This window comes from Adiantum capillus-veneris, chromosome 2 (genome assembly GCF_014529385.1).
Source record: "Adiantum capillus-veneris isolate H3 chromosome 2, ASM1452938v2, whole genome shotgun sequence".
In the NCBI taxonomy this organism is placed as follows: domain Eukaryota; kingdom Viridiplantae; phylum Streptophyta; class Polypodiopsida; order Polypodiales; family Pteridaceae; genus Adiantum; species Adiantum capillus-veneris.
The window spans coordinates 11,046,496-11,064,001 of NC_140932.1; the positions used below are offsets into that span (position 1 = coordinate 11,046,496).

Genomic DNA, 17,506 nt, shown 5'->3' on the forward strand with positions numbered 1-17,506 from the left:
CACCTTCATTCATAGTGTTCACCACTTTGTTTGTGTCCATTGCACTCTCTCACTAAAGGAACGAAGGCTCTCCCTGTCGTAAGTAAAAGGAACCCTTGAGCACAGTTTGGAGCACTCATCTTGAGCATGTTGATATCATTGAATTACATACATATGTTTACGACTGTGATTAAAGACATGACAAAGTAAGCCAATGAAGTATCTCATGAAAGAGACCAATCCATCTTTGCTTACAAAAGAGTCTCACCATAAATGTGATCTAATTCTACAGAAACATCTTACACTAAAACAAAAAGATACACCCCAGTAGAAGACACAACTTGGGAACACATGCACAAGAGTCCGAGTTCTATATTTGAGATTCGCCTAGCATGCATGACTTGGGAGCCGATCTTGCTCAATCCAACACATGTTGCAGCAACATAGAAAATGCCAAAGAATCTTAAATGGGAGCAAAACTTCCTCAAAGATGAGCATGATCCAAATGCACAGTGTGAGCTCCTTTCCAAAAATTGCTCAATTAAAGTCCTTGTTAGATCTACACCTTAGCAGTGTAAACCAGGAATATGTAGTAGTGATGGTAGCAGGCTTATAAGTGGTATACATAGCAGTTACCAATGTTGGACCTGCAATACATCGAGTGCTAAACCTATACTGATTGGGTGGGCTCTTGCTCTTCTACTGCCATCTACAAGATAAACATGACCGAAAGAACCCAGCTTATGTTCGATCCTGTATTACTTGTAGATCTTGAAGACTATATTCTGGCCATTGCACGCCTTGATCATTGATTCCCTTCTCTCTGCAAAAGAGAGAAATTGTGCCCGTCTTCACAAACTAACGAACATGATGTCCAACTATGAGTCCCCCCTGCGTCATCAGTTACAACAAAAGCTCGAAGCAGGTGCATGTGTGATGTCACTTAAATTTTGGCCATCAAGCAGCATTTCATCGTCGGGCCCAACAATCCCGGAAACAACAGCATAATGATAGTTGCAATGTTACTCAAACCATCGTTTAAAATCACTTGAAGCTGTTGTAGCACCTGTAGCCTTTTTCTTTCCCTTGTCCGAAAAGTACTTCTCCCTATAGGCAGCCACCAGTTTATCTAATTTATCTTGGACTTCCAACTTTGAACCCTTCTTTTCCTTTGCCTCCTTTGGTTTCCTCTGTTGGCCATAAATACCTAAATTAGAATCACGTGCTTTCAGCACAAGCTCGGCTTTATCCATTTTCTGTCATTATGAGTAGAGAAAGTAAGCATTTCTTGTAATCATCAGATAGACCATATTCACATATGCGCAAACCATGATTTAGTGAACTCACCAATTTGGACTCATTCGCATGACCTTTTGCTGCACTGTTACTACCAGAGAAGGGCTTGCTCCTCTTAGATCTTTCCAAGTCACTTCCTTTATCATTACCCTTTGTGAACAGTTTTTGCCTCTTAAAATTTGGCATTGATAGGGCTTTGATTGTGTTTTCTTGGTTTGAGCTTGTATCTTGCCACTTTCTTTTAAAGCTCGAATCAGCCATGTGCTGCTCGTTGGGTTTTACTTTTTTCTTCAATTTTCCTCTTGCAGCTTTTCCCACACCTGAATCTAGGCCACCATGCTCCTTTCCATTTAGCCCCTCTTCCTCCATTTCCAAGAGTCTGCTTTCATTTTTTTGTGATTGTCTTGAGTTTCTTTTCTTTCCACCACCTTTGAGCTTCCTAAATTGAGCATTACCTTCAGAGTCCGCCATGCCCTGTTTGCCTGCAGCTGATTGCCGTTCTTGTCGCTTCCTCAACCTCTGAAGATTCTCTATTGCAAATTCTACAATTGGCCGCCTGTCAGGACCAAAAGTCTCTAAAAGAAAGCAAGAAGCATCATGAGCTACTAACAGTGCAAACGTCTCATCTGAAATTTTTGACAAGATGTACCAGGATTATTGTTCAGCACTCTGAGAGCGACCAGAGCATGTTCGTGTTCTGTGTACTCCACAAAAGCGATTCCTCTTGACTCTCCACCTTTGGCTTCATCTCGTAAAATTATAACCTGGACGTGCAATAGACTAACATAAAATGAACTACTTTCTACACTTGGTAAGTTTTTTTTAAAAAAAGAAACTAAAATCACCTCCGTTATGACAGGCTGCTGCTTTGTTGCCCTTAATTTCACAGCTTCTATAAAGAACTTCCTTAGCTCTGCCTCCTTCAATGACTTGGGTAAGTTATGTATAGCCAATCTTGTCTTCGAAACATGAAACTTGGGACTCTTTAACTTAACCTTTTTAACCTGCTCCAACCTGCCAAAAGGCACCTTGGCTTATTATCCACATTAAAACACAAACAGGCGGAAGCTCTAGTGGTTTTTGTGCAGTCACGTACTCTTGACGTTTTTGCATGTCTTGCTCAGATACCCCAATGGCAGCAGGAGACCCAACCTCTATTTTTCCCTCCTGTTGAGCAGTACAGCTTTTTACTTGCTCTAGATTGAACCTTTCAAAGAATCGAGCAGGATGCTAGCATCCAAAACATACCTTGAGGAGATAAAGATTACGGCGATCAGTAACATTTTTCTCTAATTTCTCCTTTTCTAATGCTGCAGCTGACTTCTTCTCCAAAGCCTTTAAGACCTCCAGTTTCCTCCCAGCAAGAGAAATCCCAGAGACAAACTGATTGTTAAGACTTGAGCCTGAAGCGGCTCCAACTGCAGCTTCTGCACTCTCTGCGTTTAAGAACTCAAGAAACGCAGTTCCTTTTGGCCTCCTTCCAGACGAAACAAATAGAACGAGTCAACTACAGTACAAGCTTTACTATTGTGAGTATAGCAGAGAGATAACATACAGGTGAAACAGAAGGGTTAAAAGCAAGTATAATATGCCACTCACTTTGTTTCAGGATGCCTCACCAAGTATGTCGATTTGACCTTCCCAAATGCTGAGAAAAGCCTCTTTAACGTAGCTTGATCCACATCAAGAGGTAGGTTCTTTACGAAAATTGTTTTCATGATATCCCCTAGTGATGTGCGTTGTATGCTCTGATCCTCATGTGCTGCTGTTTTTCTTTCAGACTGAGACCCCTTCAACTCCTCGGCAGAACTCAGAGAACCCCTTCCATCCCCTTCTATCTGCTTCGGCTCAACATTCTCAGGTTTTGTGCAGCTGATGGAAGCAGAAACCACCTTGTTGAGCACTCTTTTTGCCAAGTCCATTTCCACGGAACCGGCAAGCAGCTCATTTTCAGCCCTTTCATCTTCAAATTCTTCAAAGGAGGAGTTCTCTTGCTTAGCAAAAACCTCATCATCATCTTCGCTTGCTGTTTCATCCTCCTCGATGTCCGATGGCAATTTCTCCTTATCATCTTGGATGAAAAGAACCTTCTACATAAAGACCAAACCCAAACAGACAGAAGAATACGGAAGAGAATTAATACAGACCTATGTGCACACTTGTGCTTGGCTGGTAAGCCTCCTTCTGTACAGCCCAGTCTACTGCTATTGGCCTTTTTTGCACCACTTTTCCATTCATGTTTTGAATAGCCTGCATTGCAGACAACACTGAGCTCCCACTGAATTTTGGCAAAAGCCACAATAAGTTGTAAAAGCTAAGACATCAGATTATTACCTTCTCTGCATTAGCCTTGCTTGTGAAACTGACAAATGCAAACCCTCTAGCTCTACAGGATAAAAAGAAAAACAAAAAGCCACCATGAAGCTCTTTTGAACCACAAAAGATCTTTTCATTAGCTGCAAAAGTATCAGGCAAATCATGCAATTAAGGGCTTATATATGTAGGGGATTGATGCCCCAAATCTACCTAAGCGGACATTACACTAAAAATACCATGTTGTCTCCTTTTTCTATCACACTAGTACTCCTATACATGTAGTCAGATACGTGATCTTGCAGTTGGTAGGCGGTCCTAGTGCACTTGGAGGACAAGTGGAAATCACTCAAGTCGGCGACCCAGGAGCCAAGGTACCAGCAGGCCCAGTGTACCTGAGTGTTGTGTGTACCTCAGTGTACCTGTGACATCGAGTGAACCAAAGTGTACCAATGCTGCCGTGTGGACCAAGGTGTATCGGTGTAGCCGGGTGGACCAAAGAGTACATCCTGTACCTATGGGACCCAATGCCTTTGGGTGTGTAGCTGACAGTTGAGACAGCTAGCCTCTCAGTCAGATATTCTATATGGATAAATCTAGGTTTACTGTAGTACCTCAAACTCAGTCTCATTTGCCTTACATACCATCACCGCTAGTCTGTCCAGGTTCTATAGCCCACTACACTACTACCCTGCACCTTGAGCCTCTACCACCCCCTTGTATCTTTGCCCTTGTTCACACCAGCCAGTCACTTGTGTATTGAACTGTTCAGAGTCATTTGGAAGTGCACGGTCCTGTCAGTTCTGCTTAGTCTGGCATCTTCGCATCAGGGTAGTCTGCAGTGTTCTTTCTATTCTGAGGTGGCTTGTGTGTGTTGCCACACCCTGTCTACTGTGTACCTTGCTTGTTATACCAGTCTACCACGAGTGAGATTTCAGCATATTGCAAAGATCACAGTAGCCTCTTTCTCTCCATAGGTGCTTTATTTTGGCGGCCTAAAAGAACCCCTGCGAAGTCTCACTTAATGGCTCCATAGCTCTTTGAGTCCATTTGGGCCAGTCCGAAGTATTGTATCTATCTAGTCATTTATCAATGTTGACTTTGAGAGTGATCAAGTGGGAAGCTCATAGTTCTTTGGTGGTTTTTCCAGTTGTATTAAGTATGTTCCCGGTGATTTTCCCACTGGCAAGTGGGGCCGGCCAGTTCCATCAGCACTAATGGTGGAGGATGAAGCTCAAGCTTGCGTGCTAGCAAGTTGGGGTCGCTAATCTATAGGTGCCTTGACCATGCCCACAAGTTCTTTTTCATAGGGTAGCTGCTCAACCTGGTTTGCCATGTGTGAAACCCCTCACCATTGAATTCTTCTCTCCGAGGAACCAATGAAGGGGTCTTCTCTCTTGGAAACTCTCCAAGGACAGTGTCTTACCTCTTTACACTAGCACTAGTACACTATCACAAGGCTATTATTAAGCGTTTCAAGGGGTTAATTCGACTCAATTACAACGATCAAGGGCTCATTTAAGAGCCATGACAAAGGACTACAATCACACACAATTGGCTCAAGTGTGTGAGCATTGAGCATTAAGGCAAGAGATGCAATGCTACAAGATTGGCAGACAAACGTGCACAATCAAGGCCTAAACGATAGAATTGAAAATCTTAATGTCATGAGTAAAGCAGCCATGCACCTAATGTACTGTTTACTGCAATGTCCACGTGCATGCTCTATAGTGCTATGTCTTGTGTGGGGATACTGTAACAATGTCACTTTTCGTAAATAATTAATTAGTTTACTAGTAAAATAATTATTTAATCAGTTGTGTGCACATCAGAATAGAACTAGTAGTTCTAGGGCCTTAGGTGTGCCCAAATATGGCTAAGAACACCTTAGGAGGACTCTAGCAAAAAATACCCTGAAGCCCTAGTGATTGGGAAATCAAGCCTTCAAAAAGGGGTAGATGGTAGCCTCAGATTTCAAGCTCAAAAAATTATGCGCGCCAGCACGAGCACAGGAATGAGATGGGGTCCTTAGAACAGTGATCCTAGGGTAGGAATTATTTTTAATAAAGCGCTAGGATAAGCTAATTAAATTAAGTTTAATTATTTGTGCCCGGACCAAATGGCCGGACAAGTGCGAATAGGTGGTGCAAGAGAAGTGCCGGTACGGCATTGTGCCGGGGAACAGCTAACATTTTCATAAGTAGCATTTCTATGTGCAATTGTGAGTTAATTGTACATTTCATTAATGGCCTACAAAAGTGAAAAGTTGAATGGTTTTGAAGTTATAAAGTAAGTGTGCCAAGTGGCACACTTACCCATGCAAAGTGACTCTCTCTCTTGCTCTCTCACCCTCCCTCATCTGCTAGCACCCCCTCTTCCTGCTGGCTACTTAAGAGCAACCCCTCCCCATCATGGGAGGTTGACAGTGCACCTACCCCCCCCCCCCCCCCCCCCCCCCCCCCCCCCCCCCCCAAATGTGAGTGTGCTCTACACGCTGGAGCTCTCCATTGAAGCTTGAGAGCAGACCCTTGCGACTTATGTGGTAGCCTTGAGCTCCCATAGTCTAGAACAAGGGCTCTCACAGCCATAGCCGTTCTCTCTCGAAGTTTTGTCGCGAAAAGTTGCTGCATACACTCTCCTACTCGAGTGTAGTGGTTGCCAATTCTCTGTTTTCAGCCCCTAATCACCTCTATTAGGGTGGATATCAGCAGAGTACTTGTAGAATCTCAATCTCCTATACCTCCCCTACACATACACAAAGTTTGGTGCAATTCCATCGCAGAAAAGGCCTCCGTTTCGGCATTGGTGCGTGCACAAATAAGAATTTCAGGTTGTGTGTAGAAAATTACAGCAAGCGTGTGTGTGTGTGTACGCGCGCGCGTTTTGCGTGTTTTCTCCTTGGGTTCATTGCAGGATGATTACATGTGAAGGGACACATTTACCGAAAGATAGACTCTCTTTGTAGAGAGCTTCCGAGGAGATTTGTGGGAGATAGACTCTCGCTTGCGGGAGCTTTTAAAATCTCACAGAGGAGGGGAAAAACCCTCTCAGTTGTTAGAGAGTAGACCTCTCACTCTCTCAGTCACAAGCAGAAAAAGATTAAAGAAAGAATAGAGGACGGGCATTTGCCCCGTTCCTCTGCTTGTAAAGATTCTCCCTTAGTAATAAAGATAATCTCTTTATGGGAGGGGGGACCAGCCCATCTTCTAGTCCCCATGATGTGCCAAGCTCTCTCTCTCTCTCTCTCTCTCTCTCTCTCTCTCTCTCTCTCTCTCCCCAATTCTCTTGAGTATTTGAATTACATTTAAAAGTCAATTTACGCTTCCGTCTCTTTGTGACAGTGGTATAAGAGCAAGGTCATCTCTCTCTTTCTTAAGGGATTGACGACTCTTGGCAGACTACGGAAATGGAAGGACGTGAGATAGAGTTCACTCTCCTCCAGCAACATGGCAGAGTTGCAGATAGCTCTCTCTCATCCAGAAGTTCAAAAGATTCTTCATACCCTTGAAGAGAAAATGCCGTTGGAGTTGGGAGAAATCCCGCAGGACCCAAAGAGACAAGAGCATCAGAAAGGCCCTCTAATGAAGCCTTGGCACTTACAAAAGGCTATGAAGCTTTATCCTCGAGGCAATCTACAAATACTTACGGAATCCGCTCGCATAGCTGATGCTATACACGAGAAGGGAACTCCCATGAAGATGGAGCAAAGCACCTATCATGCCAAGCAGAAGGCTCCCCATGAACAACCTACTTCCACTTCTTCTTCGCAGAAAAGAACTGCCTCAGATGTCGAAGCAAAGTCAAATCAGCCCAAGAAAGAAAGGTACCTCTCTTCTACAGAGTTGAGAACCTATATCAATGACGTGAGATGCTTCAAGTGTGGAAAAGTTGGACACATGAAGGGTGATTGCCCCACTAAAACCCCGCAGCGCCCTTCTTCTAATGCAATAACAGATGTGCAAGGAAATACAAAAAAGGAAGGTAAAGAAAGAGCTCTTCTTAAAGCATGGGGTAGCATCAACAATCAGCGGGCCCTTATTTTGTTTGATCCAGGCAGTACGGACAACTTCATCTCTACGAAGCTTGCTGAAGATCTTAATTTACAACCCAACCTCTTTGGAGTTTCTATTCAAGCATCATCTGCTTTCAAAGGGCAAAACTCCACTTCTACTCCTATTATAGGGAAGTTGAATTTAAAGATAGATAATTACAAAGATCAACTTACTAGCCTTACTTGAAGGATGTGATGTAATCTTGGGAATGCCATGGCACTACAAGATGCATCTCATTCCTGATTATGTTTAGAAAACCCTGTCCTTCAACCATAAAGGAAAGCAATATGTTGTAACTGAAGATGCAGGTGAGTGGCGAATTCCCATTCCAACCACATTGCACGTAAGAAAATAATGAAAAAGTGTGTTTCAGCGTACTTGATTTGCAAAAGAAAGAGAGATGTGTCTTCTTCACAACTTTCTTCCTCTTAAGAGAGAACAAGAATTAAGTTGTTAGAAAGTTTTGAAGACTGTTTTGCAGATGAACTTTCAAATGAACTTCCACCCTCTCGACCTGAGGATCATACGATTGATTTGATCCTAGGGAGTTCTCCTCTAAATCAGCCCCCTTATAGAGTCAGTTTAATGCAACAAGAGGAGACCCTCAAGCAAGTTAATGAACTTTTGAAGAAGGGTCTAACAAGGCCTAGTACTTCTCCATTTTGTTTGCTGTTAGTACAGAAAAAGAATGGCACATTCCCTATGTGCATAGATTATAGATCTTTAAACAAGATCACAGTCAAGAACCGATTCCCAATCCCTCGAATTGATGACGTTCTTGATAAGTTACAAGGAGCAAGTGTCTTTAGTCATATAGACTTGAAGAACGGATATCATCAAATCCGCATTGCTCCTCACTATGTGAATAAGACTTCATTTGGAACAACCTTTAGGTTGTATGAGTTCTTAGTGATGCCTTTTGGACTCATAATGCACCCGCAACATTAAACAGAATGATGGATAGAATCTTCCATTCATATAGAAAATTTACATAGTCTTCTTTGATGATGTCTTAATCTTCTCAGAGACGGAAGAAGAACACTACAAACATCTCGCAACAGTGTTTGAAGAACTACGCAAATAAAAATTATTTGTGAATGCTAAGAAGAGTGAGTTCTTTCACTATTTGGGCCATATAGTATCTCACAAGTAGGTGAGAATGGATCCAGATAAGATTCAAGCAGTACATGACTTACAAAGTTCTCAGCCTCTGTTCCTATTATCGGCGTTTCATCCGATCTTTTGCCGCCATAGCCGGTCCTCACCATGATTTGACGAAGAAGCGGATTCCATTCCATTGCGAATCTGAACAAAACCAAGGTTTTGAAAAACTTAAGTGTTTACTCAGTCACGGTGAAACCGGCCTGTAGGGCAGTAGGCGTTGGCTTTCACCCGAAATTCTTTACTTTATACACACACAGAGCACTTTGCAAAAGAGACCTATAACGGGAGTTAACACTTAAACACACACGGCTCAGAAGCTAGAATGCTCCGAGCAGACGCCGACAACCTGTAGGCCCCAAAATTGGCGCCCCTTTCGGTATTTCTTTATTCTTTAGGAGGGTAAAGTACAAAGAAGAGTCCTGGGAATCCTTTGACTGTATCCCACTAGATACCGCCTGTTTTGGCCAAATTTCGGCAACAAAACAGCCCCAAAACTTGCGCGAAACCAATTCCCCTGCTGGAACTCGCTTCTACTGGCGTATACCCTCTGATTCCTGTCCAAAAACAGTAAATTCAGCACGCTGTATTTACTGGTTTTTGCCCTGTTTTCAGCCCCAAACAGTCCCCTAACTGTCCTTTGCCAGTGGGGCACGATTCCCAATGGTCTTGGCGTCCGTATGGCTGAAAAACAGTGAATTTATAGCGCATACACAGCGCTGATTTTGCACCTGTACGGTGAGGTTATGACCCTCACCAGTGCCTGCTTTGGAGCAGCAGTTAGCTACCCCTGTTCCTGCTCAAGGAGGCTCTTGCCTCAGCACAAAAGCATGAACCCACACAACTGTACATCAGTCAAATGAGTAGCCCTCTTGTGGGGCATCACATAACTGCACTTAGGGGAGAGAGAGAGCAGTGTGTAGTGTGCAGGGCATCACTCCTAGCACCACACTGTACATAAGAGGGAAAGGAAGCACTCCATAGCTCTTAACCTGTGACAGACTGCAAATGAGGCCTCTCCCAGCTTAAAAATCAGCGCCCATTTTTCTGCAAGAGGAAACTTCACGAAAATGTGACACTTGGCGCATTTTCAAGCATTTTCCCGTTTCGGGTTCGCCGCTTAAAAATATCCCAACCGATGCGTCAGTTGACTTCGCGGCAGAGTTATAAAGTGTTCCCCTAGTCATACTGGAGGTAATGACGCGAACACATTTCGCGGCCCAAAATAGCAATTCCCTAAATTTTAGGAGATGCTTCCGTTGGGCTCCCACTGGTCTTCTGACCATCTATCCTCATTGGGACCGCATCCAAAAATGCAATGTGGCCCAACTGTCGGATACTTTTTGTTGGTAGTCCCACCTTGACTTTACGCCTTAATTGAGTTCACTTCCTAGTATCCACCAACTTGCTAAGTGCGACGGGGGGACCTATATGATCTTACTCTGAGCCTAGACATCCTCTTACCATACGAATTCCAGTGCCGACCACTTCCCGTCTGCGGGTGAATCTATCGTTCACATTGGCCATACAATGTCCGACCGTTTGCTACTTCAAAAAGAGGGTCTCAAAACAAATAAAATAAACCCCATTGGAAAGAAACCAACAACCAAGGTTAGCAGTTGCCACATCTCTGTGACATGGTTAATAACTGCCACGTCCTCGTGACATACCCCCCTCTTGAAATCGCAAACGTCCTCGATTGCATACCATAAATACACGCCACTGATGATCTTGTGCTATTAACACTCTTTTATCATCGCATGTATCCGCAAGAAAGGTCGTAACATACATAGATACAAATGACTTAATGAGGCCTTCATACTTTTGCCATTTCCATCTATGGCACTGAATTCATATGTACATTTGATGTACTAGCTCTATCATTACCCCTCCTTTGCACACGTTGGGTTGGGGCATAAGTAGGCTGTAACCCAAAGGCTTCAAGGTAAAGCTGCAATACATTTGGTGACTCTGACAGTTCATGCTCTTCCATCCACTTTGCATCCATAGGCGGATAGTTCTTGAACTTCACCAAATAGCGTCTTGCAACTTGTCCTTTAACTTTTATGTTCTTATGTGCCAAAACTTGCTTAGGTACCAGGATCTCATCAAGTTCCTCAACTTCTGGCTGATCCTCAACTGGCATATCTTCTGGCACATCACCCACGAAGGGTCTTAGAAGACTCACGTGAAACGCATTATGAATCTTCCACGCATCAGGCAATTTCAGCCTGTAAGCCACATCGCTGATCTTGTCAAGCACTTGAAAAGGCCCATAGTAACGCATGCTGAGCTTAGGAAACAGCCGTTCCTTGCCCTTCATCTTCTTTAACCTTGCCTTTTCGAACCTTAAGAGAACCCAATCACCAGGTGATAGTAACAATTCACGACGGTGACGATCAGCAGCCTTTTTCTGCTTTGCCTGAGTCTTCTCCAAGGCAACTTTAATTTTCTTATACATCTCATCCATGTTCTCAACATATCGATCTGCCTCAAAGATCTTGTCCTTTGTGTGCAAAATGGGAGGAACCTTTTTGCCGCCTTCAACAATCTCAAAAGGTGCTTTGCCAGTAGACGAATGCACCGTATTATTGTACGTATACTCAAGCATAGGCAAATACTGTTCCCACTTGCCCTTATTATCTGACACATAGCATTTCAGCAGATCTAAGACAGTAGAATTGGCCTCTTCTGACTGTCCATCAGTTTGTGGATGAAACGAAGACGAGAACTTGAGCGTAGTACCCATGTTCTCAAACAATCCTCTCCAGAACAAACTGGTCATGCGAGGATCACGATCACTGATAATCGATTGTGGCATACCATGGTACTTAAACACATTGTACATGAACAAGCGTGCCATCTGATCAGATTTTATCTTCTTCCTGACAGGGATAAAATGGGCCTGCTTGCTGAACCTGCAGATAATGGTCCATATACCATCATTCCCTGTTGGTGTCCTTGGAAGATCAAAGATAAAGTCCATAGCAATGCTTTCCCATGGCTTATCCGGAATCGGCAGTGGTTGTAACAACCCTGGTGCCTTTTGCCTGTCAAACTTGACCTTTTGGCAAACTATGCATGCTCGCACAAAGGCATCCACATCTCTCCTCAAGGTAGGCCAATAGAAGAACGTCTCTACCGCTTTAACTGTTGCATCAATGCCACGATGCCCTGCATACGGTGGGACATGACTCTCTTCCATGACCTTATGTCGCAGTGGCCTAGTGACACACAGTCTGCCATGCATCATGATAAAACCATCTCTGAGGAGGTAGTGCTCGTGATGTTGCCCCTCTTGTAACTGCTCAAAGATCCTTGCAAAATCTTCATCAGCAGTATACTGTTCCTTCATGTCAGCTAACTCATGATGATAAGGAATTGACACAGCTGAAATTTGTGGCTTTCTTGATAACACATCAGCCACAACATTCTTCTTGCCTTCCACATGCATAATCTGGAAGTGGAACATGGAAAGAATGTTTGCCCATCACATATGCTTTTCGGATAACTTTGACTGTGTCAAGAAGTATCGCAAGGTCTGATGATCTGTTTGGACAACAAATCAGCACCTAAGAGGTAGTGCTTCCAGCTAGGAAGCGCATGAATCACGGCCAAGAGCTCTTTCTCATAGACTTGCATAGTCCTCTCTGGCCCTTGCAAAATTCGGCTTTCATAAGCTACTACCCGTCCATCTTGCATTAGCACTGCTCCGATGCTACTGCCACACGCGTCACACTGGACCACAAATGACTTCCTGAGATCTGGCAAAACAATAACTGGATCTGAAGTCAACTTTTCCTTTAAGAGACTAAAAGCTGAAATCTCTTTTTGGGTCCATCTGAAAGTGACCTCTTTCTTTTGCAATGCGTGAAGAGGCGATGCTATCTCTGCAAAATTTCTGATAAACCTTCTATAGTAGGAACACAATCCCAAGAAGCTTCTGACATCGTGCACAGTCTTCAAGTTTGGCCATGTCTTGATAGCTTCGACCTTTGCGGGATCCATTCTAACACCATCCTTTGAGACTATGTGGCCCAGAAAGTGGATCTCTTCAAGGAAGAATTCACTTTTCTTAGGATTGACAAGTAACCTGTGACTGCGCAGCTCTTCGAACACAATGGTCAGGTGACGCCTATGCTCCTCTTCATTCTTCGAATACACAATCATGTCATCGAAGAATGTTCCAACAAACTGTTGATGCGAGCAGAAAATCCGGTCCATCATTCTGTTGAACGTGGCAGGAGCATTTGTTAGCCCAAACGGCATTACTAGAAACTCATAAAGACCAAATGTCGTTCTAAACGCAGTCTTGTGCACATCCTCTGGGCTTATACGAATCTGATGGTACCCACTCTTAAGGTCTATCCTGCTGAAAATTGCAGCACCCTCTAAACGATCAAGAATATCATCAATGCGAGGAATAGGAAACCTATTCTTGATGGTATTCTTATTCAACGCACGGTAATCAATACACATGCGCCATGAGCCATCCTTCTTCTGCACTAGGAGCACTGGGGAGCAAAAGGGTGAAGAACTAGGCTGAATCAGCCCCTTCTCTAATAACTCCTCAACCTGGCCCATAATCTCTTTCTGCTGCGCCGCACTAACCCTGTAGGGCGGTCTATTTGGTGGACTACACCCTGGCACCAAATCTATCCGATGGTCCTCAGGTCTCTCTGGCGGCAATTTCGACGGTAATGAATCAGAAAAACAGTCACTAAACTTTTGCAAAAATGCTAACCTTTCTTTATCTAACACAGATAAATTTGACTGATCACTATCTGAGATATCACGTGCAAAAATCAGGTACACAGAAAGATGATTCTTTATTACAGAAGTGATAGCAGAAGCAGATACAATAGGGACTGACTCTCCTTTAAGCTTTACATCCAAGATGTGAGTTTTGCCCCTATGTTGTACAGTGATCTTTTTGTTGTAGGCATCCAAGACTCCATGCACTCGGAACATCCACGGGATCCCCAACAAGGCGTCACAACCTTCCAGCGACATGATGTAAAACTCTTCAGTGTCCACATACGACTGAATATGCAGACGCAGTTTTCCAATGATGGGAGTAACACACTCTGAGTAGCCAGGACATGCCAACCCTGCCTCTGCTGTGTACCCCATCTCTTCAGCTCTGATGCCCAGCTTCATAGCTAACTCTGGTGAGATAAAGTTGGCTTTGGCACCTGGATCAAAGAAGATGAGTGTTGTCTGATCCCTAACTTTACCCCATGCCCTGCATAACTCACTGGCATCTGTGCTGGGCCTGTCACCCACCATGTCTGGCACTAAACCTGCCGTGGGTTTAGGCTTCTTGCCTTTCTGGTCTTCTTTATCCTCTGAGTCAGCTGGCCTTTTCCTTTGTGGACAATTGATAGAAATATGACCAGGCTGCTCGCATATAAAGCATTTGTTCTCAACCATTAGGACCTTCTTTTCCTCGAGCGACTTGCGCACAAAAGGCTTCCTTTTCTGTTTCTTTGCCTGCGCTCCAGAAGTCCCAGCTGAATCCTTGTCCTTGGTGGCCTGTTCTGACCCCTGTGACGCATCAGGAGCCGTTTTCACAAAGGGCTTCTTCGCTGAATTTTTCTTTTGCTGCCCTCCTTTGTCACTGCTCGGAAATCCATTGTCCTCTCCTTTCAACAAGGCAAGACCAGTGTTCGCAACTTCCATAAGCTGAGTAAGGGTAGCCACTCTGTTCTTTGTACAGTAATCGCGAAGCCCTTTAGGCAGCCCACAACAATACTTCTCTATCTGCTCTGTCAGTGGCACAAATCTGTAGGAGGTCACTGAGAGTAACGCTTTACAAAACCTCCTATTGTACTCCAGCAAGCTCTTGCACGAAGCTGCTGTAAGCTGGTGCCAATCTGTCAGGACATCGGATTCAAATTCATTTGATAGCCAAGCAGATGCAAACATTTGCTTGAAGTAAACCCAAGTGGCGGGTGCCTGTCCTTGCATTAACAATGTCGTCCACCATGTAAGCGCATTGTCCTTTAAGAAAGTGGCAGCTTTCGTGACCTTCGAGGCCTCTGTAAAATTCCCTCCCGCATAAGCTGTATCAAACTGCTGGAGGAAAGTGAGTGCCTTTGTCTTGTCCTCGAAACCACTGAAGGTACTAAACTTTACCGCTGCACCACCTTCTTTGTAAGCCTTCGGCTTCTCTAGTACCCCCAAGTTGTCATACGGGATGGTCTGCAACATGGGCACTGTACTAGGCATGATCGGCACGTGTTGGCCATTCACATTTTGCGTCAGAGGTGCGATATCTGGCTGCTGTCCAGAAAAACCAGCCATGCCAAAATGACCCTGTGGCACCCCAAACTGACCCTGGTTGCAGTGGAAACCTTGTTGCATGCCGATAGTACCATACATGGGGTTTGGCATGATGCCTTGCATACCCCCGAACACTGTTCCTGGCATGTATGGCTGACTTCCATACGCATAACCAGCCATACTTTGGAACACTGATCCACCCCCGAAAAACCTAGGATGTACCGTGGGTGGTGGAAAAACTGAGTGCATAGCCTGGTATCCAGCTCCCTGCCCATTCAAGACAGCATGCTGGCTCTGAAAGGTGGCGGGCTGAACTGGCATAACCTGTGGAATAGGCGTTCTAGCCACCTGTTCAAGCACGGGAGGAACCTGCTTTGGAGCCCCCGACTCCACAACATGCGAGTGTTCCCTTTCCTCCTGCGCCTCATGAAGTACCTGGGCTTGAGCTTCAACAAGCTCTGTACGCGGCGTAGGTTGCCTATTTTGCTGTTGCATTGGTAGCCCTTCCAAGAATTCCATAAACCTCGGATTCTGCACCAGCTGCGAAAAGACATTCACCGCGGCAACTAACTGAGTCTTAAACGCATCATCCTCAAGTTGCCCTGTCATAAAGCCCTATACTACTGGAGGGACATTCACGTTGACAGGAGGTGCAGACTGACGTGGCCGTGAGCTCTCGCCAATCTCAAAAACCATAGGAATCTCCTGCCTGTCCTTTGGAGAGGAACACTCTTCCATAATTCCCTTCCCCTTGTCGGCCATAGTGTAATCCCCGTGTTCTTGCACTGTGTGTCTTTACCCTGAACAATCGAGGCTCACTCTTTGAGGAAAAAGTGATTGATGTCTCGGCAGCGGAACCATGAAACCGGCCCGTAGGGCGGTAGGCGTTGGCTTTCACCCGAAATTCTTTACTTTATACACACACACAGAGCACTTTGCAAAGGAGACCTGTAACGGGAGTTAACACTTAAACACACACGACTCAGAAGCTAGAATGCTCCGAGCAGACGCCGACAACCTGTAGGCCCCAAAATTGGCGCCCCTTTCGGTATTTCTTTATTCTTTAGGAGGGTAAAGTACAAAGAAGAGTCCTGGGAATCCTTTGATTGTATCCCACTAGATACCGCCTGTTTTGGCCAAATTTCGGCAACATAACAGCCCCAAAACTTGCGCGAAACCAATTCCCCTGCTGGAACTCGCTTCTACTGGCGTATACCCTCTGATTCCTGTCCAAAAACAGTAAATTCAGCACGCTGTATTTACTGTTTTTGGCCTGTTTTCAGCCCCAAGCAGTCCCCTAAGTGTCCTCTGCCAATGGGGCACGATTCCCAATGGTCCTGGCGTCCGTATGGCTGAAAAACAGTGAATTTACAGCACATACACAGCGCTGATTTTGCACCTGTACGGTGAGGTTATGACCCTCACCAGTGCCTGCTTTGGAGCAGCAGTTAGCTACCCCTGTTCCTGCTCAAGGAGGCTCTTGCCTCAGCACAAAAGCATGAACCCACACAACTGTACATCAGTCAAATGAGTAGCCCTCTTGTGGGGCATCACATAACTGCACGTAGGGGAGAGAGAGAGCAGTGTGTAGTGTGCAGGGCATCACTCCTAGCACCACACTGTACATGAGAGGGAAAGGAAGCACTCCATAGCTCTTAACCTGTGACAGACTGCAAATGAGGCCTCTCCCAGCTTAAAAATCAGTGCCCATTTTTCTGCAAGAGGAAAGTTCACGAAAATGTGACACTTGGCGCATTTTCAAGCATTTTCCCGTTTCGGGTTCGCCGCTTAAAAATATCCCAACCGATGCGTCAGTTGACTTCGCGGCAGAGTTATAAAGTGTTCCCCTAGTCATACCGGAGGTAATGACGCGAACACATTTCGCGGCCCAAAATAGCAGTTCCCTAAATTTTAGGAGATGCTTCCGTTGGGCTCCCACTGGTCTTCTGACCATCTATCCTCATTGGGACCGCATCCAAAAATGCAATGTGGCCCAACTGTCGGATACTTTTTGTTGGTAGTCCCACCTTGACTTTACGCCTTAATTGAGTTCACTTCTTAGTATCCACCAACTTGCTAAGTGCGACGGGGGGACCTATATGATCTTACTCTGAGCCTAGACATCCTCTTACCATACGAATTCCAGTGCCGACCACTTCCCATCTGCAGGTGAATCTACCGTTCACATTGGCCATACAATGTCCGACCGTTTGCTACTTCAAAAAGAGGGTCTCAAAACAAATAAAATAAACCCCATTGGAAAGAAACCAACAACCAAGGTTAGCAGTTGCCACATCTCTGTGACATGGTTAATAACTGCCACGTCCTCATGACACACGGACCTATCCTCACCGTCCCTGATCTTCGCAAACCTTTCGAGGTATATTGCGATGCATCTGGAGATTATGTAGGAGCAGTTT

General features: G+C 44.8%; 1 protein-coding gene across 2 annotated transcripts in view; it reads right to left on the bottom strand.

The window, feature by feature from the left end:
* Positions 1 to 331: 331 nt before the first annotated feature.
* The window catches only part of LOC147462369 (RNA-binding (RRM/RBD/RNP motifs) family protein), a 108,870-nt gene continuing 91,695 nt past the window's right edge, over positions 332 to 17,506 (bottom strand). The window contains exons 11-19 of one of the 2 annotated variants that reach the window (XM_086483716.1): positions 3,610 to 3,661; positions 3,423 to 3,525; positions 2,875 to 3,346; positions 2,524 to 2,752; positions 2,372 to 2,442; positions 2,121 to 2,289; positions 1,925 to 2,039; positions 1,327 to 1,850; positions 332 to 1,169 (exon numbers count right to left, since the gene is read on the bottom strand). In XM_086483716.1, coding sequence (XP_086339842.1) covers positions 1,002 to 1,169; positions 1,327 to 1,850; positions 1,925 to 2,039; positions 2,121 to 2,289; positions 2,372 to 2,442; positions 2,524 to 2,752; positions 2,875 to 3,346; positions 3,423 to 3,525; positions 3,610 to 3,661 — 1,903 coding nt within the window. In that variant the 3' untranslated portion in view covers positions 332 to 1,001. Of the gene's footprint in view, positions 1,236 to 1,326; positions 1,851 to 1,924; positions 2,040 to 2,120; positions 2,290 to 2,371; positions 2,443 to 2,523; positions 2,753 to 2,874; positions 3,347 to 3,422; positions 3,526 to 3,609; positions 3,662 to 17,506 lie in introns of both variants that reach the window. The other variant, XM_086483714.1, reaches the window with a different exon arrangement.